This window comes from Aythya fuligula, chromosome 3, assembly GCF_009819795.1.
Source record: "Aythya fuligula isolate bAytFul2 chromosome 3, bAytFul2.pri, whole genome shotgun sequence".
Lineage (NCBI taxonomy): Eukaryota > Metazoa > Chordata > Aves > Anseriformes > Anatidae > Aythya > Aythya fuligula.
In genome coordinates, this window is record NC_045561.1 from 41,148,100 (window position 1) to 41,170,835 (window position 22,736).

A 22,736-nucleotide genomic window follows, 5' to 3' on the forward strand; every position below is an offset into this window, starting at 1 on the left:
TTTTGTCTGTTGTCTTGCCAGCAGTCACTGGAATGGATTCCCTGTGGAGCTAATTGCCTCAAACTTTGATGCTCCCATTACCTTGCCAACTTCACCTCTAGCCCTTAAGTGCTTTGTGACAGACTTTGACAAGACAGAAAGTGCTTACTGTATTTGAAGTTCATGGATTACATCAGAACCTAGTTGCAGAAAGACCTTTTGGATTTGTTTTGGGGTGGGAGATCTGAAATAGCTTTCTCATCCTGAAAACCCTTCTTCTGCCCCATTACATTATGCTCCTTACCAATCTTTGTCTCTTTTACAGTGAATCTTTAATGTTTCTGTGCCATGTGGCTTAGGTATATGGATGGCTTCTGAGAAGGTAGAGGAGGACAAAGTTCGCATTTTTGTAAAACTGGTGCCTAATATAAACTCAAACAGCCTTTTTGTATGGTTAGTTTCTTTTGATAAAATGGTTGCAAGGTTTAAAACCCTACCTGTATACAACAGTTACAATCTCCACTTAAAAAAAATCTTCCCATTGATTGGTGATACAAAGTAAAACCTACTGTCCTTAGCAATAACACATCCTTAAAAACATGGAGTGAAAGGATGTCCAAGTGAAAGCATTGTTAGAGGTGTTTAGCTGGTTTGGAGGTTAGTACAAATGCATTGGAGTTGGGAAATGTCTTACCTATCAGGAGGTGTCACTCTGATGCATCTCTTCTGTCTGTCACTGTGTGACAGAAAGCAGATGTTTCAAAAGAGTGTCTTTTAACTACCTTGACTGTCTCTTGTAATTAAATAACTAAATTATTAAATAATTAAATAACTGAATCAGTTTTGATTAGCAGTGAAAAAGATAAATGTCAGCTATCATGCTATCTTGGAGTGACATGTAAAGTGGCTAATAAGTACCAGTAAAAATGTAGCCCCCCCCCCTAAAGTTACAGTAATCATAATAATAGAATTAACATGTTCTGCATCAGCAGCACAACCTGTCCCCAGTACGGAGGTCAGTAGCACCATAAGCTACCAATGTCAATGTGTAAATTATAGTGCACTTGTATACTCTGTGTGTACTTGCTGTATCAGGCTACTCTTTTTTTTAAGCATTTGATTATTTTTCTGCATGTGCTTTCTTTGCATGCTGCTCTTCTTGTTTAGAAGATCATGCACCCTCTAGTGCATTTGTGTACATGTACGTATTGGAGAAAAATCCATCAGTATTTGTAACTTCTCAGTAACACAGCTTTCCTCAACGTGTTTGAAATACTGCCCTCTAAGAATTCTGTCTTTCTAAATGGCTTGGATGCCAGAGGTTGATAGATAGGCATGTTATCCTTCCTAGGTATAGCTGCCATTTTTTCTCTCAAGTACCAAGTGCTAAAATAATGTACTGCCTGAATCTGTAGCCTAAAAATTTGAATGAGCCACTCTTTGGTGACGAATAAGTGGGACAGTCATTTTACAGTTCAGTGGTGGGACTTGGAACCCTGTCTGCTTCCTTAACTTAGGTTGAAAAAAGACAGGAAAAGTAAGCTTACATTAAACTTGTGTGCACTGATGTGATACGTTTTACTGTTTTGATAGTTTCTCCTACCAAAAAGGTAATTCCAGTGTTTAAAATTGTGTTCTTAGTGTTTGGAGAAACCTCGAACACAACATCTTACATTAAGATACAGTATTGTCAAGTATAATGTTGTTAAATAGCTGTGACAATCCCTGAAATGGCCTAATGTTTATACATTCAGATTATTTGTTCTTCCTGCCTTGCCTTTTAAAGTAACTTTGCAGATATTCCTAGCTAGAAAGAAACTATCCAAAGCTTCCATGGTACTGCCTGAAGCAGTTCACAGGCATGGTAGCATGGTGGCACTGTAAAACTTGGTTGTTTTCCTCTGTAAGTTTTAGTAATGATGTATCATGATTTTTATCTCAACATGTCATTTTGACAGTTTAAGTGAACAAATTCAGTTTCAGGAAGGGCTGGATTCATTTCCAGAAAGTGTCACATTTTTCCTAGGCTGTTTTGCTCAGGTATATTGCAGTGCATCCCTGGTATGTTCAGATCTGAGATGAGAACAGATCATTCAATATCCCTGAAGAACATGCCAGTGTAGATACTCAGTAATATCTATGGCTGTTTGAGCATTTTGCTATGCTTCCTTATGTCTGTTTCCATTTAAAGCATTGAGCTTTTTTAATGTGTGTGCAAACATAGATGTGCTATGGTTAACTACAGTTCCAAAAATACAGAAAGTGGACCACACACAATCCTGATGTGGAAATGTCCATACCAACCTGGCAGTGCTTGTTGTGTGAAAAACAGATGTGTGTAGCTCCAAGGAAAAACATTTTAGTGATTTATTTATTTTTTTTTCTCAAGTAGAATAAAAGTGAAGAGCTACTTTTTAAGGAAGGGCCAATTTTCTCTCTCAAATCAAGTATTAGCTCTTATAAAGTCAACTGGAGTTGTGCCCAAAAAAGCTATGGAAGCATTATACTTATATTTCCGTTTATATTTCCTTTAAGAAATACTTTTTTTTTTTTTTTTTTTTAAGAGAATCCAATTTATGAGAATAGTGCTTGTATTCTTGAGCCCATTTCCTTCTCTCCTGTATTAAGCTCCTGAAAAGAAATCAAACTCCCAAGCCCTGTGCAAGATGGTATCATCATACACCTGCATTGGTTTTGAAGTGATAGAGCTGGTATCTGTTTAGAGCAATCCAAATGTTTACTGACAGCAGTTCAACTTGTGATACAAGTGTTTGATTCGTTGAAATACTTAGATAGGTTGAAGTGTTGTCCTCTTGTTGCAGTTAATCACTTTGAGTCTGGCAACAGTCAGTAGCAGCCATAAATTGCATTAGGAGGCTGATGTGCTGTATGCATGTAATATAAACTAGAGTTTAAAACAAATATGTAATGCTGCAGACATGGATATATGGCACACAACTGAAAATATTTGAGAGATGGAACAGAGAATTTTTAGACTTGCCCAGCCCTGAGGGAAAAACAAAAAAACACATCGTTATCTTAGCTGCAGTTTCCCCCTCCTGCCTGGATGACATCTGGGCAACATGAAATCTGTTGTGCATATATGAACTTAGCTTGCTCTATACCTTAAAAAAAAATAAAAAAATCATTGTCTGCTTTATTCATAATGTATGTTTTGTCACTTACATAGATTATATTACACAATAATTTTATGTGTAATATAAATGTAACCCATATCATTGTAGTTGTTTTTTACATATGGTTCATCCATACCAGTATTCATATTGTACTTTGCAAGTTCTGAACAATCAGTCCATCTAAAACGATGAAGCATTTACAGAAGCTCTGGCACTAAAACAAAACTTCTCAGAAGCTATATTCTTTTTTGATTTTAAAATGCTTTCCAGTATAGGTAAAGAATTCCATACAGAAAAAATAAATAAATAAAAATCTGCTTGTTTCTTATTTTCTTTTGTTTCTTTGAGAATAGAGCATTTTTCAGCATTAGCTGAGCCAATAGATTAAGAAGAACTAATAGCAGCAAAAATGTGACTAGCAAGTACTAAAAAAATAATTCAAGTTACCTGCCAGTATAGCTTTTATGTGGCACAGAGTGCAGTGTTTCTGGCCCTGGGCAAAAGAGAGCTTCCAATCAATGAGTTAACTTAGTTGATTTGCAATCATATCCATGAATAAGCTGCTTGAGTGCATTATACTCTATGAAAGCACCTATCTGAATGCCTTAGCAGTACTGTATGTCTCCTGTATAAACCCATTAATACTTTAGTATGTTCACCACTGGAAAATTGTCTAAACCTATGAGGAATAAGCATCATAGGAGAAAGTACTCTGATTATTTTATTTTATTTTTTTTTTACTGCTAACTTTTTTAAAGTGCCATTTTAGAATGAGAAAATGCTATATGACTAAAACATCTTTGTATTTCTCAGCAATGTGACCAAAATTACAAAGACCAACTCCTGCTCTGACAATAGGCTGCTGACTTAGTATGAAGGACTCTTAAAGCTGCTTAGCAGGCAGTGCAGTTCTGCAACTGGGCACTTTTTAAAATGGCTTCAATAAATATTTTGTAGCTCCTTTTGGGATTCAGTGCTTTCAGATGAGCTGGTTGCTTTAAGTGTAAAATTGCTTGAATGTGTTATATATGAGTATAGGGTATGTGCATGCACTGAAGACAGTGATGTTTGAATTCTGATAAAGCTAATGATTTTCTTAAAAAACACTCTTTGCAAACTCAGTAGCCTCTCCTTTTTCTGCTGGCTTGCTAGGTACAGGAGAGAACATTTGTGTAAGTGTGGCCACTTCAAATCTTTTTCCAGTTTTATATATATATATTTTTTTCATCCCACCATCACTCTTTTAACACAGAGCAGGAAAGTGCTTTTGACAGAATGGGGAGGTGCTGCCACATGATGGCAGCAAAATCCTGCTCAGGAATGGGAGCTTCAGTAGTCTTGTAGTTTCTGGGGCTGGTGTCTACCCCACCTTTCAGATTGAGAGCTCAAGAGGATCTTCTAAAAGACTGGTAATAATGGTGCAGTGGGTGCTTGCTAATGCATTAATTCCAGTAAAGGTACTTCTTCTCATCCTCTAGTTTAACTAGTCTGTGCTGTTTATGTTGTCAGTAATAGTTTTACAAATTATTGATTTACCTCCTTGATACAAAAACTTAAAAAATAAAATCTGAAAAGAGAGAAGCAAGGGTGAACCAAGCAGTAGTGTCTCACTTAATGAATATAATGTGTGCTGCTGCTCCTCTTGTAGTACTTTGCAAGACTTTAACATGGCCTTATATCATTTTCTGTCTGTTATGTCAGTAAATTAGTGCATCCAGCTTTCTCATTCTGTCAACTTGTGTACTGTATCTTATTACTGTTAGGAGTGGTATTGTTGTTAGCTAAACAAATAATAAAAACCACTCCTGAAGTCCTGTTGGATGAGTAACAAAATGTGAACAAGATTTAAGAGAGACTTAATGTTTAACTTGTACTCCCCTCAGCTGTAATCACTAAGGGAAGTTAAAGTATGCATTCTGAATTAACATTATTCTTTGAAACTGCTAATTTCTTTCCAAAATAAGTGAAGATTGCTGCTTCTTATTCATTTTTTCCCTATTTGCCGTGATTGGGCTTCTCACATAATCATCCAGTCTTTAATGCTGCTCTCACTTCTGCATATTTCAATTTGCTTACATAGTTTAGGTTGCCTTTTAGTTTTTAAGTTGTCTTTATTTCATAGGACAGTTGGCTTTGTGGATTTGGTCTCAGTGCTGGGTTATGCAATAGTCTGGCCAGGTTAGTGCTGGCAGTTCTGCAGTGGAGGCCAGGCGAGTGGACGTGTAGCAAGAGGTCTGGGTGGTGAGGTGTACAGATAATGAGGACATGAAATGGTGAGGAAGGCATTTGAGGTGAGAAGGAGCAAAGCTGCTCAGGTGGTGGTAGGAAGACGTCAGCAATGGGGTCAAATAGTGGAGGTGCCGTCAGGGAGCCGTGGGCTGCTATCGATCTGGGACTTCCAATCTCACTTCCGACAGCTGTGTTTGTGCTTTCATGTCATTATGACGGTATCAGTTGGAGGTATTTTGAACGCACCTCAGATGAATACCTCAGATGTGCTGAAAGGGAGCTTCCCACCTCTGGACTTCGCTCTGGTTCACAGCCATAGCTGCTTGGACTTAAGAGTGGCATTTTAGTGGTTATTACAAATGGTTTCAACTGTATTATTATAGCAGTGGATATTTATGTAGCATGCTGTTACACTCTGTAGTGACCTAGACAGCTTCCTGAAGCAGTTTGATGGGATCTTGATGGTTTTGTATGCAGGAGTATGGCTGCTATTGCAACTGTTGTGACACTGGTTACAGGCTTGCCTGTCCTAATTTAACTTTCTATCTTTAACTATCGAGGTTAAAATGAAATTTAGCCAAGCCCTGCAAAACATCTTTATTAAGCAGAGAATCCGTTGTAATTGTGTAACGTGTCTTTGTAATGAGCTTACCTTGAGAGGTGTTCAGACTCGAGGCTAGCTAATCCTTAACGAAGGGGATGACTCAGGCTGGGTTATATTTGAATAGCTTGAGCTAAATTGACAACAGTATAAGGCACACATACGTCCTGTCAAACAGTAACCTGAAAGGGAGAAGGAAGATTTTTCCAGTGCTGTGTAGTGATACTAAAACACTTCCACTGTTGTACCGTTGCTCAACTAGCTTATGTTTATTGTGTTCTTACAAAACTGAATTGTGAGCCAGGAAAAAATTCCTGGCTTTATGACCATTTATCAGTAGAGGGTGCTATGTATCTTTTGCATTCGATCTGCATAGGTTGTATGTTTACCAAAGATATTTTTAGTTATTAATTTATTATTCAAAATTTGGTTCAATTATACCTTTGCTTACATTAGCAGTATGGTTTACCATAGTAGATCTTGATAACGTTAATTTGATTCTGCAAATGAACAGATTTTCTGTTTAGTAAGATTCTATGTTATACTGACATCAGCTTTGTTACAGTGATTTTATGATTAGAGAGTGCTCCTATTCAAGTATGGTAATAAATATATGGAATCTACAGGCTTACAAAAACACAAATACCACCATCACATTTCTTTCTGGTATTTGCTTTCAGTGTGATAATGTCATCAGATGAAATATGACATTTAAGTAGCTGTGTAAGCATCGGGGAGTTAGCAGGTGAATGTGAGGAGGAGGTTGTGTGGAAAATAAGAGTAAAGAATTAAAAAAAAAAAAAACAAAAAACAAACAACTAGTAAACAGGAGTTGAGGGGAACAGAAAATCAGGGAAGAGTAAGAAAAGATACAGAGATACGAGGCTGATTAAATAAAAGGCATAGGAAGCAGACAAATGCTAGAAGACAACTCCCAGTTTTGAAATTATTGCTTTGGTGGCTCTGTCTTTCCATCCCCAGTGCCCTGATTGCCTTGTCAGGAATCTAAAGTTTCAGCTTTTTCCCACAGTTAGTGTCCCAGCTGCTTATGGCTCTTCTGCCAATTGCTGGTAGGTGGAGCTGTGAATTTTGCTGCTGAAAGCAAACAGAAAACAGACTGTGGGCTCTCCTGGCTTTTCAGTTATCTTCAAGTCTGGTGGGAGAGAATTTGATCTCCAAGATTATTCTTGGAAGAAGTCTTACGAGTAAAATGATTTTGATTTCTGAGAACTAGTAGAGGATAGTACCAGGGGAATATCTTGGCGTATCCATCCATCACTCTGCCAGTTCCATTCTTGGTAAACATGGGATAAAAGACATGGGCCAATTAAAAAATGCTCTCGACTCTTATTTGGCTTTTGCAGAAAGATAACTAACAACGCAGAAATTTATTGAAGATAACTCTTCTCTTAAGAAGATATAAGTAGACACTATTCTATTCCCTTGCTGTGTTTTAAGTCACATTTTTGGCAGGGATTCCTGAAGCAGTGTTCCTGAATGCCCTGAGCTACATTTGCCTTTTTCCTGCTGTGAACAGGGAACCCCAGGATTGTGCTCACAATGGCAAGGAACAGGACGGCTCATTTTAGGGAAACAAGGCAATCAAACCGGACAAGGTCACCCTTCAGTAGGGCACTTCAAAATATGGAAAAGGCTTCATTCATTAGCTGTTTTGAGAAACTTTTTTTCCTGGGAAGTGTGCCTTTAGGCTTGCTCACCTGTCTGCCTCCCTGAATCTGTCGGTTGAGACCCAGGCTCTTGGGTCAGTTTGCATCGCTTCTGTATGGTTTCATTATTGTCTGTTGGCAAGGTGCTATACAGAACCCATAAAGGAGATGCATTCTTATGGAGGGCTGGGCCATCAGCTGGGTCGAATTGAGCCAAGTCCTCATTTCCTAGTACTGCCCACAGGGAATGTGACAGCTGTCCTGAATATGTGGAACAGATCTGCTTCTGCCTGTAGCAGGAAGATTGGGGAGTGTAGGGGAAGTCATTAGGGCTAAGAACATGGGGAGCGTTCATGTCTGCTCGTCTGATAGCTCTGCTGGAGTGGCAGCTGGCAAATATTAGGTCTGGTATCCAAACCTGCTACCAGTCAAGGCCTTGGTTTAAAAAACAAACAAAAAACCCACTGTGTGTCTCAGAGACCAAAGGCAGGATGATTCCTCTAGTGACAATCAGAGCTGCTGATATTCCTGTTGGTCCAGACAGAGCTAGCAAGTCGTGGTGCAGAGAAAAAGAGAGTATGTGTGTTTCAAGCTGTTGGTGTGATAGTTCAGCCCTGCTTCTAAGCAGTCCAGGCACTGAACCTTGTCCTAGCACGACACTAGCCATTGCAGCTTAAGTTAACACCCAGGTATATTCAGGACAGCCACAATTGCAAAGCTCCTTTTGTTGGGCTTAACAAGGGTTTCAAGACAGGCTTTGGGAATTGTCCCCAAAAGCAGGGAAGGTTGAGTTTGCTAAAATTAATGAAGTTGCTTGGGGGCAATCATAGGATATGCAAGATGAGTTTTGGTTTTGCCCTGGCACAGACTTCTTGGGTGACTGTAGGCAAATGACTTCATTTTCTTCCTGCTTGTCTTTCCTTCATGGCAAATGGGAACAGTAGATATTGACTACCTTGCATTAGGTAAAAGCTCTGAGCTGCTTGGATACAGAAGTACTAAGAGCCCAAGGCAGGCAAGTAATGAGCTCTGAGCAGGGTCCCTAGTGTATCAACCCCACTTACTGTTGCATGTGCAACAAGTATTCAAAATAAATCTTTTCCACAAGTAACCATGATCTAATTTCAGTATAGTTCTTGCTGAGACCATGTCAGTCATGCTATAGTGGTTTACCATTTTTGCAAACCAACAGGTATTGCTGCTGTAACTGCAGAGGATTTCCTAAAGTAAACTATTTCAGTGCTGTATCTATAGCATAAAGCAGTAAATGTGGAGGTGAGGGGGAATCATCTTGCTCAGGGCCCTCCCAGGGTGAATTTAGGCTTGGTGCTGGGGATATCTGAGCTAGCATTATGTGAATTATAGATGTACTGCCATCTTGTGAGGGCAGAAGGAAGTTTCTTATAGCCTGAATTCTCAGTAGGTAAATTATTACTTAAAAAATTCTGTGTGACTGGGACAAAACTGGTTTGGTACATAAATAAACTTGGTTTAAAGCTAATCCAGTATCTCCACAGCAGCTACTCTGTGGTTCTGCACTGGGGATACGCAGCTTTTGACCTGAATTATGAGAGCAGGTAAACAAGAGGGAAACTTTGACAAATAATCTATTATTGATAGTAGAGTAGTATGCTTGGGACTAGTAGAGATTTGTAGACAACCAGAAAAAGGAATGGTGTTTTTCTTCCAGAGTTTTATGTCAGTATTAGTGGTCTTAGAGTATGCCACACTGATGTTTCTGAAAATAACTCCTGGACTCGGAGTCACATCAGGTAACTTGACGTATTTATTGCACAGATACCCAAATCTGGACTTAACGTATGGTCTCCATTGTCAGCGGTCAGAAAAAGGCACTTCTGAAGTGTGATTCATTGTAGGTGTTCATCTCAGGATGAGAAAAACCGTGGTATGGAAGTGTCCGTTTCTCTGCAGTGGATGTAGAGAATGTATCTAAATTTGGGGTTTAACTGCTGTGGGCCTGGGTTAGACTTCAGGTATGGAGGTGGAAGACTCCATGTCCTTTGAGCCAACCTGTCTTCCTCCAGTAATGTTTCAGTAATACTAGGAAAATGCTGCTTTGTAAAACAGTCTTTTTCTGTTCTCTCCTCTGTGTGCAGTGAGATCCAGTTCAGCTCCTCCAGCACTACCACTTCAGAGAGCCAAGATCCATCTTCGGGGGATCAAGCAGCAAGTGCACTTCAGCAGCAGCTGCTCCTCATGGTGGCACGAAGGACCCTTTCAGAAACCCCACGGGTACATTGTAATATCTCAGTTTCTAGCGTTTTGATAAACTGCTTTATAAACAAATGCTGCAGGCTTGTTGCTGAGCCAGTTTTGTTGCTATCCTGTGCTTTTTTTTGCCTGGTACAGCTCACGTGGGAGAAGATTTATTTTTACGCTGATAGATGCAATTGAGCTGCTTTCTACTGACACTGAGGGGTGTCCTAAGAGAAGAGTGGTGTTACTGGTTTAAGGGGCTCCTTGTAGAAAAAGAGGGTAAGCAAGGGAGAAATTCCTCTGCAAAATACAGACCTGCAAGCTGTACTAGAGACTCCATCACCTTCAAAGATGATCTTCTGCCTAACTTCATTTGAAAGCAAGAGCACACAGCTGTTAGGTTTTTAGACGCACCACCAGATTTTAATAGTATGACATGTTTACTTCGGATTCATTAGTATCCTAAAACCTTATGTCTGGTTTCCCTTTTCTGAAACTGGCAGCCAGGCTTCTGGATGTCTGTTGCAGAATGTCAAAGCCACCTCCCTCAATGCAGTTGCTAAAAGAAAAAGGCCCTCAGAGTTCAGTTTGCATGCTAATATGTGGACATATTTGAACTTTACAGTGCTTGGGGTCTGTGACCAATGGCTTGAGGCTGTGGTCTTGCTTTTACTGTTCCCTTTTTGATAACTTTAACCTTCTCTTTTCTTCCACAGCAAGTTCTAATTTGATATATAACCTCAAAATGCCAGTTAATTATCTTTCATCTTGGATTTTGAACAGCAACTTTAAGCTAGATACAAATTATATAGAGGAATTATTTTAAATTAAAAATCTGGTAATTGTCCCTGTTCATTATATGCTTTTCAGATTTGGACAGACTTCTATCTAAAGGCTAATATATTTTCCAGATATTTGTAATCTTGTAAAATGCCTGTGAATTAGAGAAAAATTATCAGTCTCTTTTGCTTCTAGGAAAACAGCGTTATTAAGAAGTAAGGCATATTGCTCAAGATTACATAGCAAGTTCGTAACAAGGTCAGGCAGTAATTTCAGAACTTCCTGTTTTATGATTTATTATTAAACATGAAATCCTGAGCCTATGCAAGTCAGAAAAAGTTTTGTCATAGATTTCAGTGAAGCTAGGATTTCATGCTGTCTCTGACACTATATAAATTTATGAAGTTTTACAACTTTTTTTTTTTTTATATGAGGCACAACTACACTTAGTGAGTAGCTCAGGGCTACTCAGTTTCCCAAATGCTGCTCAAAATTCTGACTCCAGCCCCAGTACTGCAAGCCTCGTGTAATTGACTTTATCCAAATATATTACGCCTCCTAAGGAGCCAAAACTTTTCACTTATGCACTCAGTTTAATACATGTTAAACTGTTCTGAGGAGCAAGCAATCAGTTCTTCAGATCTTTTTAATAGGCTATTTGCCACTTTGTTTTATTTTGATTTAGTTATAGTGAACAATCTAGATTAGAAGAGTGGAGCTAATTATTGCAGTTGATTGAATTTCATGTTACTTTCCGTTGGGACAGAGAATGAAGAAAGGAACAAGACTGCCAGAATAAGCAAGTGTAATACTTTCAAGTAAATTTTTCCTTAAAGAAAGTCATCTAGCAACTTTTTTTGAGTGATAATAGAAATACTAAAATTTTGCATACCTAAACTATTTTAGATTTTAATCACCATGATGGAGGGATTGCAACTTGTCTTATTGCTTTTGGAATTATTGGAAGTTATTTAAAAACAACAACAAAAAAGTGCTTAGCAGTCTGGCATCCCCTTGAAAGTCTGAATGTTGAGCAACATAAATGAATTACTGTTCTTTGCTGTTACCAGCTGTGTTACTAGGCGTTGTGTGGATGTGCACTTTTAGACAAGGGGGCATGAGATAAAAGCATAAATTTGGATTTTTCTCTGAATCTAGGGCATTTTACCTCATTCTTGCCAGCAGACTGAGGGTATTAATGAGTCTATTCCTATGGCTTGGCTGACATACAGCCATACATTAAGCCATGTGTAAATTATGTATAAAATTCCTTTTTCTGGAAATGGGAGAATATAAATTATTCCAATAATTTAAAATAAAAAATTAATAATTCCTTTGTGCAGGGAGATAGGTCATTTAAAAGTCTGCATTTTGCTAATAGTTACAATTCAAGATGGTGATCAATTATTTCACACAAATTAAAAGGCATGTTGAGATTAGAATGGGGAGGGCAAACACCAAGTGGTTAACTCTGGAAAGCGATATTACCTAAGAGACCGCTTAAAACTTAAAACTACTGATTGCCTTTAGGATAGTATTAACCTTCCTGGTTAGAGAAGGAGCTCTATCATAGCACAAATAATTCTAATGTACACATTTCATGGAGATCCATAATATATTTATCATCTAAGTTCCTTAATTATGTTTAACAATAGTGGTGGCTAGAAAAAGGTTGAACACTTCTGGACCTTACACTGATTAGAAATCTCAGATAAGTCCTTGAAGGCAAAATAAATGATTTTTGTTTCATAAAGTCAATTATCGGTATGCTCTGGAGTTTGCACAGGTTTGTTTGTTTTTTTTTTCTTTTTTTCTTCCTGTTGTCTAGCTTTGCAGACTGGCTGGAGGTCTGCAGATAAGCCTTCTTCCTCACAACTGCTGGTGAAGCAGTGCAGTGGTAGGGTTAGAGAAGATCTGAAATGTTCTAATTCAAATGGGGCAAGAAAAAAAGATGTTGAAATCTAAGAGAAGCAATATTCAAGAAGAATTACTTATGATTATGTTGGTAAGGTTAGAGACTCTTAAACTAGTGGTGAGCAACGTGATGATGCTCACCTGATGTGCTGTTAGAAGCATCTCAGGAAAGATAAACAAAGCTGTGTTGTGTAAGGAGAGTTAAGTCATGGCTCTAGACCTTAAACCTTACTTGAATTTGTTGGTTAAAACCAAGTATTTGTCCTATCAGGGGTAGTTTTGTGTTGTGCTGTAATAGGCCTGACACGTGGAAAAAAACTTTAAAAACAAACTTTAGACAAGAAGTTGCGAGTAAAGGGGATATTTTAAAAGGAACATTTGATATTTATGTTTAAAGTATATATCACTGTTGAGCTCCACAATTGATACAGCTTCTGTCCATCTGCAAGAAATTAAGCTGGTGTGATATCTTTGTTTATAATTTGAAGTGAAGAAAATAAATATGTTCTCACTATCCCTTGTAGGAGAAAAAAAATATCTGAAACTTCATGTAAATTTGGCCTTTTAAGCATGTGTTTTGCTGGCAGCCATATGTCAATGTGAAAGAATGTTTCGTGTATTTCTGGTTTGTTTGTTTTTAAAGCAACCCAGTCAGGACCCTGAGGATTCTTCGTGTTCTTCAGCACAACGGAAATTGAACAGGCAGTTTTACAGATTTATTATATTCCCTGGTAAATGGATTAAAATCTGGTATGATCGGCTGACCTTGTTGGCGTTGCTGGACCGGTAAGCTTTCTTCATGCAATTCTATGTAGTATTGCAGTGTGGGGCACTGTGTCTGTAGAACAATGCAGACCACAGAAGAAGAAAAAAAATGAGCATAGTGTTAGTCTCATATTCAAGTTGAGCAGGTAAATGCTTGTTTTTCTTAAGTTTAAGAAAATATTCTCCTTCTGAGTTGTTTTTGGTGGTTCTCACTATTCTTCAGCTTCAAGAGAGGCTTTGATTCATGTGAGCACCAGGCCTACAGAAGAGTCCTTAAATTTGTCTCTCAGCTGTAGGATCCAATGGTTGTGAGCTTTCTATGGAGAAAATCAGCGCGTTGTGCAAAAATGTGGAAGTGGAAGGGTTCCAGGTTGTTGTAAGCCAAGTATTCCAATCTGAAATTAAAAAATAATAATAATTGAGTAGTATTCAGAAGAGAATCTTTCAGTGACTGCTTCTCTTCTACTTCAGTTTTATTTGTTTAGAGAAAATTTCTTGTCTTGGCATCTCGCATCCTTCCAGTCCCTCTGTTTTGTATCAACTCTTTTGGCAGCACTTTTTGCTAGAAGACCTCATGTGGTAAACTTTTGGACTACTAAAACCTTCAGACATATTAGCCTGCATGCCTCATAGTCATTACTCTCCTATCTCTGCTTGATTCTTCATTTTGGGTTTGGGTTTTGTTCTACCCTGTATGGTAATATGGGTTGCACAGCAGAAGTCTCAGAAGACAGCTTTTTACATGCTGAAGAAATCTGGCTATACAGTCAGGGAGCTTGGGTCCAGAGCAGATATTTTTTTTTTTAATCTGTGGTGTCTTACCACTATTTCAACTGCAAGAAAATTGTATACTGATAAATTCTTTTGTAAGAGCCTGAATATTAACTTTGTTCTTTCAGTCAGCTTCCATGTTCTAATGGAACAGATAAAATGAATAAAATGTAAGGTGACAGTTTTGGTCTTTGATCTAATTCTTTGTTGTCAGGAGTATATTTTTTCATTAAATGAATGTCCTATTTCCTTATTTATTTATTTATTTTGATAATGGTATTTTGAATACATTTAAATCACCTCCATTGTGGAATTCTATCTGGGAGGTGAGGTCGGAGGGTGTTGATAGTCTCTTCTGGGCTTCAGTGCATGTCTTATCTACCCATTTTAGCTGTCACTATGGCTTAGGTCTTTGGTACAGGGGTGAAGACTGTTAAACATGGAGATGTAGGTTTGGGAACAAAACCTCAGGTCTTTTAAAGTCTGATAGCTCCAGCACTGCCAGTTTATAGCAGCTGCAAATGGACCTGCCCTGCTGTAATGAGTATATGAATATATATATTTTTTTTATTCACATAGGACAGAGGATATAAAGGAGAACGTACTTGCTGTCATCCTCGTAGTTCTCGTTTCACTTCTTGGATTCATGACTCTGAACCAAGGCTTTTGTAAAGACATTTGGGTTCTGTTGTTCTGCCTTGTTATGGCCAGTTGCCAGTATTCTCTCCTCAAGGTAGGAAACAAGTTCATAGCCAATGCTGACTTCTCTTTTAACTTCTTTGAAGGCAAAATCCTGTAAGCAATTTTTTTTCTGTTCTGTTTTCAGAGCGTTCAGCCTGATCCTGCTTCACCAATACACGTAAGTCTCTGCCAGAAGAACAAGTCTTTCTCCTTTGTTATAACATGTATTGTAAAACAGTCAGTTGTTCAGTGAAACAGAGGAATAAGTATTTTGCCGTTCTAGGTGATTTATGAAAATGAACAAGATACCGCCTTAAGTCATTTGAATTTGTAACTGCAATTAGAAAAGTGAAATACATGGTTAAAGCAATGTATCTGGACCAGTTTTCTGAAATTCAACATTGTGGCATCAGGCAAGCATTTTCTTCACTTTGCTTTGGAAACAGTGGCTGAACACAGCCATTGTTCTGGATTAGAACCTTGGTCATTGGTCGGTTGGGACTTTTTGAGATAAGGGATTTTATTTATTTATTTTAATTTGGTATTGCAGTTGTAAGTTTCAATAGTATTACTAGCTCATCAAATGGTGTAGATTTTGCCTTTGTTACAATATGGTCACTGCTTCAGTGCCTATGTAGTAGAGAAAGGACCAAATCTGTGGGTAAATGCAGGCTCTAAGGATCTGTTAAGTTTGTCTGCTGAGTATATTCTGAGAAACCGAACTCTGACAGTGACACCACCCTGAATGGAGCCAGTTCCTTACTCAAATCTATCTTCATTATAAGACTGATTGGAACATCAACGTACTGCTGAAAACTGACCCCTACATCTGTCACGGTTTCTCAGTTCTTTTGATTTGCTGGTCTTGGGACACATTCCAGTAATGATGTGGTACCTCACTTGCTTTTACACCCTCTGCCCAGATACTAATGTTTCTTACTTTGTTCTTTGAATGTTTTTGAGGAATCCCTCTCTTCCCTCAGGGCTCCAAAACAGCATGTTGAAAACTGCAGGTCTGTTGGATTATTTCCCTTTGGCAGGGAGCAATTATTTTTGTCAGTTTAGAAGCTTGAACTACAGGCTGAACTTGAAATTGAGGTTATTTACAAGTGTATGCTGCACATCCACAGGAAATTCATGTCTTTGTGAAGAGTAGGGAAGGCTAATACACAGCAACTTATTTACAGATTCACTGCATTCATTATGGTGTAATATTTTAAATTAGTTTAAAGAAATACTCCTATCTTAGTCAACAAAAAACAGCTTTACACTAAAATCAATTTGTCAGTTCAAGTAGCACGTGTGAAGGCATACTAATGGGAACCATAATCAAATAGTTTGCACTTACACAGACATTAGTAACATGCACATTTGCTTAAAATGAGTGGCAAACCTGTAATCAAAACTTCATTATAAATGTACCTAGCCCACATTTTTTATAGCATTAAGGACAAAGTAGCTAATGAAGTTTAATAATATTTTTTGTGCAGAATCTGGGTTTGCATTTCAGACTTGCACAACACTACAGTTACAAGTATTATTCATCATATTGTATTCTGTTCATCATGTAACACTGCATCAAAGTAACAGACATATTTCCGTATTCCATAGGCTTCTCTAAAACTTATGGACAGTTTCTTGCATACTCTTTAGTGCACTATAGAAAGCCAATGGAAATAAAATGCATTTTGTTTCCACGCAGGATTTAAAGATGGAAGGCATTATAGAATAAATTAAAATAGAAGACTAGCTATATCTACGTTATATCTTACATCTCATTATATAATACGATAGGTATTTGTAAAGGCTTGCTTGATCTAGTGACTACTATGAAGAATAAGAGAACAAGAAGGCAAGAAAAGATACGCCTTGTACTGTTTCATGATACATGTGACTACATTAAAATTAAAGAGAATAACATCTCTTGATGTTAATGTGAGGATACAGATCAGCATGGGGATTACTGAATGATCAGTACCATGTCCATGAATGAAAATGCAGATGAGATTTTTCAGGGTGAAATGAACTGTTGGCAGCTACAGATTCGCACGCTGAATTAGTTTATAGTCTTGGATTCATGAGTAGCCTCTAGTGCCTTATGTTACCCTTGTGTACCCAGGAGGTTCGAAATTTCTTCTGGGACTCTCACAAGCAGGCTTTCTTACTGCTTGATGGGACTTTTTCATCTTTAGTTTTATACCCTTTTGAAAGACTTCTTTTTAAAGACCACCCGGTGGATTCAGAAAACAGTGTTTAGGAATGCATAAATCTTTGGCTAAACTCCTTCCAAGTGCCAGTGTATTCACATCATGGTATTGAGGAAAAGGTTGCTGACTAATCCTTGTGAAGTCTGGTACTTTTTTTTTTTTTTTTTTTTTTTTTTGAGAAAGGATCTTTTCTCTCTACTGAAACTCAGATTTTGTCATGATGACAGTATTAAGACAATAATCAGTGTTTAAATCAGAGACTGTAGCTGTCACAGCATGATATGGGGCAAGAAATAATTCTAACTCATCTAATAATTTGAATTTTATGTTGTTATCACAATTGAGTAAAAATGTATATATTTCTCTTTTGATCAACCTTAGTGTTGAAGTTGGAATTTTCTCATGTTGTACAGCACCAGTCCTACAGCTTATACTTGCTACCAGCATTTATCATAGCAGTAGGTTTAGGAGTGTTTCCTGCTGCAAGATGAGAGCATAACTTTCCTGTCACCCTGTGCTTTAGCCTCTTCGGGTCTGGTTGAATGGGAGCTGGGAGCTTTAAGGTTTCTCTTCACACAGGGGTATGTGGTTTTGTGCTGGTGAAAGTCTGGAATAGCCTTTTCACTGGAGTGATGGGGAGCAAAACATGAAGTCCATTTCAAATGTGAGTTTAACCAGTTTATTAACAGCATAATGAAAGGGAGGTACCAATGACTGCAGCATATTGAATTCAGAGATCCAAGAGACCCTAGCTGTGTGCATTTCAAGGTTATAGTCAAGTGGCTTTGATAACTGCAAATTTCTTGTTATTGTTTAGCAGCAGCAGTGGCAAATTGGCCAATAAAGGTTGTGTCTGTAGTAAATTGCTATATAAAAGGATCATGAGAGCTTGTCTGTAAATCCCTCTAAGACACCTGTATAGCTCAGGATCTAGTTCAGGTCTACAAAGGCGTTCGAGCTTTGAAGGATTATGATCAAGCTCTTAATAAGATCTACTGAATCACTTTTATAACTTCATTGTCCTGGTCTTATTACCTGCCAAAGCAGTTATCTAACTCAGTTTGGTAACTACCGTAGTCAGTTTAAAGTGCTGTATGGGATTTAGAAAAACTATTTTTAATTTGTTCCTGTATGATTTTTTGTTAGAACCAAGGACACACACTTTTCTTTTCTATAAAGCTTTCCGTCTGTCTTCTTGCATGTTTGCACACAAGCAAAAATTATTTAATGTCTTTCTGAAATTTCCCTCATCAAAATGCTTTGCAGTCAGAAGTGCTATTTTACTTTGCACTTGAAGTATTGATGAAATTGTTCTACCTTTGTTGAAAATTTTCATATTTTTATCAAAACATGAGATGTACCAGCTCTGTTTGTAGGACATGAATGTGTTTCTGAATTAAGAAATGTGACCTTGAAAAACTCAGTGTTTTTTTTTATTTAGCAGAGTTAAGGGAAAGCAAGAGTTTTCACTGATGTTTCTTAGTTGAGAAACTACTGTTTGATAAGTTAGATGTAAAATATAAGAGAAACCCAGATTTACTATTTAAATTCGTCTGAAGGAGGATACAGAGCAGAGCAGTTTCACCAAGATGAAAATCATTTTTGTATGTGAAAATTTGAAGAGCTGTGCAGCCAGTGTCCTTCCAAATGCATCAGTGCTCTTTGGTTTGCTCCTGTTGGTCCAAAAGTACCCAGTAACTCCAGTTCAGGATTCTGTCTTGTCCCCTGGTGCCACCTGAAAAATAAGGAAAGTAGTATTTACTCACATTTTGCAGACTGTTCAGACAACACTTCAAAGCTTTTCCCTCAATCCTAACTAGCATTGTTGTTATTAGCATGTTAAGACTGATCTGTTTAGCCATAAGAGTTAAATACTTGATGTAAACCTAATTGAATATGTTGGTGTTCTGCTTGGAACTGAAAGATGTTTAGATCTGAACCTCTGGACTTCTAGTCATCACCTCAGTCTTACCCAACTGCTTTCAAATAACTACCATGCAAAAGTAAAATCTGGGTTCCGTAAATCCAGAGATAAGACAGGACTGTAATATCACAACAGAAGTCCTTGCTTTGGAATGTGCATCAGGCTGTAAGTCATTAAGCAGTTTAGATGCAATATTTACTAATTTCTTTTCCTAAAGCACAATTTGTATTTAAGATAAATGAACTGAAGTTTAAAAATATGCTTATAATATTATAACCTGTCTGTTCTTAAAGTCAGGTTTTTTCCCAACTCTCCTATGATTTTTTTCATGGATGCGTGCGGTATTTAAAAAACAAAATCAAGCTACACACGCAGTACTTTAGTAACACTGAAACTCTTATTAAACACCAGCTAGCATTTGTCAGTCTGACGAGATTCATATTCCATGAATGTAAGGTGCAATATAAGCACGCTAGTTCCCAGCAATCTGCCACCTTGTTAACTGATTGATCCCAAAAGAGAGTACAGATCTGTTAATAGTTGTGCTAACATATAAGCTTGGCTGGCAGCCAAACAAATACAGTTGCTGTTTCAAATCAGTGAGTAGACTCGAAAGAAACGACCTTTTATTATACTCACTTAAATTACACTTCACAAATAAGAACACTTTCACAGCAACTTTTTGCAAGGCAAACACAAATCCTTGTCACTCTGCTCCTGGCTTTTCACACTGAAGAAATCTTTTTTGACTTGCAAGCATTTGAAATGTCTTATTTACTCCTTAGCTTGCTACCAGAACTATTAAGATTTTTTTTTAAGTGTCTTTTATTCTCTCTGGCCCGCAACCCCACAACAATTTTTTGTAGGATTAGTTTGAATCAAGCATACTAGAGATGAGTATGGAAGGTGTAAGGTAAGGATCCTTCCTTGTATTTGGATTAGCATTTCAAAGCGCCGCTTGGAGCGGAAAGGCCAGGAGCTGTTGGTGTCACCCCTTCCAGGAACCACAATGGTGTCAAATAGTTGAGATTAAAAAAAAAAAAAAGTTGGTGCAATGTATCTGTTTGCATTCTTTTGCCTGAAAGGTTCCCCTCAGCAGAAGTCTTGTCTTGCTTTCCTTATGCGGGCAAAATGGCACTGAGGAGACAGGTGGCCAACAGGAATCCCTTAATGCAGAGCTGAAATGCAGCTGTCTGGGGAAAGGAATTTTGCAGATGTTTAGTACCACGTGCATCCACGCACACAAGCATTCTGTATTCTTGCAGGTGGAGGAATAAGTGTTTCCATAGAATGTATTTTTTCCAAAGTAGCAGATGGATAAACAGTGTACCTGCTTTAGGGCAGGAGTGGGAAGGTGTTAGCCTCCACTGTTATAAAACCATGGCTTCATGATGTGCATGTGCTGCAATTTAGTGTGGGACAGTAACCAGTGGCAGTTGACCTCTGCTCTAACTCTGTTATGCACTGTTATGGGACACCTGTTGAAAAGTAGCAACTTCCATAACTTTTTCAACCTGGCATCTTGCACCGTGCCCAGTTTCTCTAAAGGGGAGTGTGATGCCTTTGAAACCGTTGTGATGCATCTGTTTAATAATCAAGTGTCGTGGTTTAACCCGGCTGGCAGCTAAACACCACGCAGCCGTTCGCTCACCCTCCCCCCTCCCTCTCTGGGACGGGGGAGAGAAATGGAAAGTGAAGCCCGTGAGTTGAGATAAAGACAGTTTAATAAGACAGGAAAATAATAATAATAATAATAATAATGATGATACAATGGTGATAATACGAAAGTAATAATAGTATGTACAAACAAGTGATGCACAATGCAATTGCTCACCACCCGCTGACCGATGCCCAGCCTAACCCCGAGCAGTCCGGCCCCCTCCCCCCGGCTAGCCACCCCTATATATTGTTTAGCATGACGTCAGATGGTATGGAATACCCCTTTGGCTAGTTTGGGTCACCTGTCCTGGGTCTGTCCCCTCCCAGCTCTTACTGCACCCCCCAGCCTGCCCGTTGGCAGGACAGAGCAAAGGCTGAGATGTCCTTGGCTTAGTATAAGCACTGCTCTGCAACAATTAAAGCATCGGGGTGTTATCAGCACTCTTCTCATTCTAAGCCAAAACACAGCATTCCACCAGCTACTAGGAAGAAAATTAATTCTGTGCTAACTGAAACCAGGACATCTATCCACCCCTTATTCCATACCATTTATGTCATGCTCAGGTTACACTCTTTTCCATACATTCTAATTAGTCACCTATAGTAATCATGGTAGTGATAATATACAGTATAATATACTATTTAACATGGTGCAATTCAGTTCATGGTCTATTCTCACCCAGTATTAAATCTCCTTGAGGTACACACCGGACCTCTCCGTTCTTTTGCATTACCCACCAAGTATATCCAGGTCCCTGAGCGAAAACAATTCCACGAATAGGTTTGCCTTTTCCTGAGGCAGGAGTAGCCCAGACTGTTTTACCCAGCATATTTTTTACATGCACTACAGGAACTTTATCCCCATCTACAGTACGTAACAGGTTTGATTGGGCAGGTCCAGCTCGGTTGGTAGATCCCCTAGTATTGACTAACCAGGTGGCCTTTGCCAAATGCGTATCCCAGTTTTTGAACGTCCCAGCGCCCATTGCTTTCAAGGTAGTCTTTAACAGGCCATTGTATCGTTCAACTTTCCCGGAGGCTGGTGCATGATAGGGGATGTGATACACCCATTCAATACCATGTTCTTTGGCCCAAGTGTCTATAAGGTTGTTTCGGAAGTGAGTCCCATTGTCTGATTCTATTCTTTCTGGGGTGCCATGTCGCCATAGGACTTGCTTTTCAAGGCCCAGGATGGTGTTCCGGGCGGTAGCATGAGGCACAGGATATGTTTCCAGCCATCCGGTGGTTGCTTCCACCATTGTAAGTACGTGGCGCTTGCCATTGCGAGTTTGAGGGAGTGTGATGTAATCAATCTGCCAGGCCTCTCCATATTTATATTTCAGCCATCGTCCTCCATACCAAAGAGGCTTTGACCGTTTGGCTTGCTTGATTGCAGCACATGTTTCACAGTCATGAATAACCTGTGCTATAGCGTCCATGGTCAAGTCCACCCCTCGATCACGAGCCCATCTGTATGTTGCATCTCTACCTTGATGGCCTGAGGTGTCATGGGCCCATCGGGCTATAAATAATTCACCTTTATGCTGCCAATCCAGGTCCACCTGAGCTACTTCAATCTTAGCAGCCTGATCCACCTGCTGGTTGTTTTGATGTTCTTCAGTAGCCCGATTCTTGGGCACATGAGCATCTACGTGGCGTACTTTCACAGCCAGGTTCTCTACCCGAGCAGCAATATCTTGCCACAATGCAGCAGCCCAGATAGGTTTGCCCCTACGCTGCCAGTTGTTTTGCTTCCATTGCTGTAACCATCCCCACAGGGCATTTGCTACCATCCATGAATCGGTGTAGAGATAGAGAACTGGCCATTTTTCTCGTTCAGCAATGTCTAAAGCCAGCTGAATGGCTTTCACTTCTGCAAACTGACTCGATTCACCTTCTCCCTCAGCAGCTTCTGCAACTCGTCGCGTAGGACTCCATACAGCAGCCTTCCATCTCCGATGCTTCCCCACAATACGACAGGACCCATCAGTGAACAGGGCATATTTCTTTTCATTCTCTGGCAACTGGTTGTACAGTGGGGCTTCTTCAGCACGACCCACCTCCTCCTCTGATGATATCCCAAAGTATTTGCCTTCTGGCCAGTCCATGATCACTTCCAATATTCCTGGGCGACTGGGGTTTCCTATTCGAGCCCGCTGAGTAATCAGTGCAACCCACTTGCTCCATGTAGCATCAGTTGCATGA

General features: G+C 39.0%; 1 protein-coding gene across 2 annotated transcripts in view; it reads left to right on the top strand.

The window, feature by feature from the left end:
- Positions 1 to 22,736, top strand: part of PCNX2 (pecanex 2) — a 159,307-nt gene that overhangs the window by 27,033 nt on the left and 109,538 nt on the right. For both annotated transcript variants that reach the window (XM_032183690.1, XM_032183691.1), the window contains exons 9-12: positions 9,731 to 9,866; positions 13,168 to 13,310; positions 14,640 to 14,793; positions 14,887 to 14,919. In XM_032183690.1, coding sequence (XP_032039581.1) covers positions 9,731 to 9,866; positions 13,168 to 13,310; positions 14,640 to 14,793; positions 14,887 to 14,919 — 466 coding nt within the window. The remainder of the gene's footprint in view (positions 1 to 9,730; positions 9,867 to 13,167; positions 13,311 to 14,639; positions 14,794 to 14,886; positions 14,920 to 22,736) is intronic.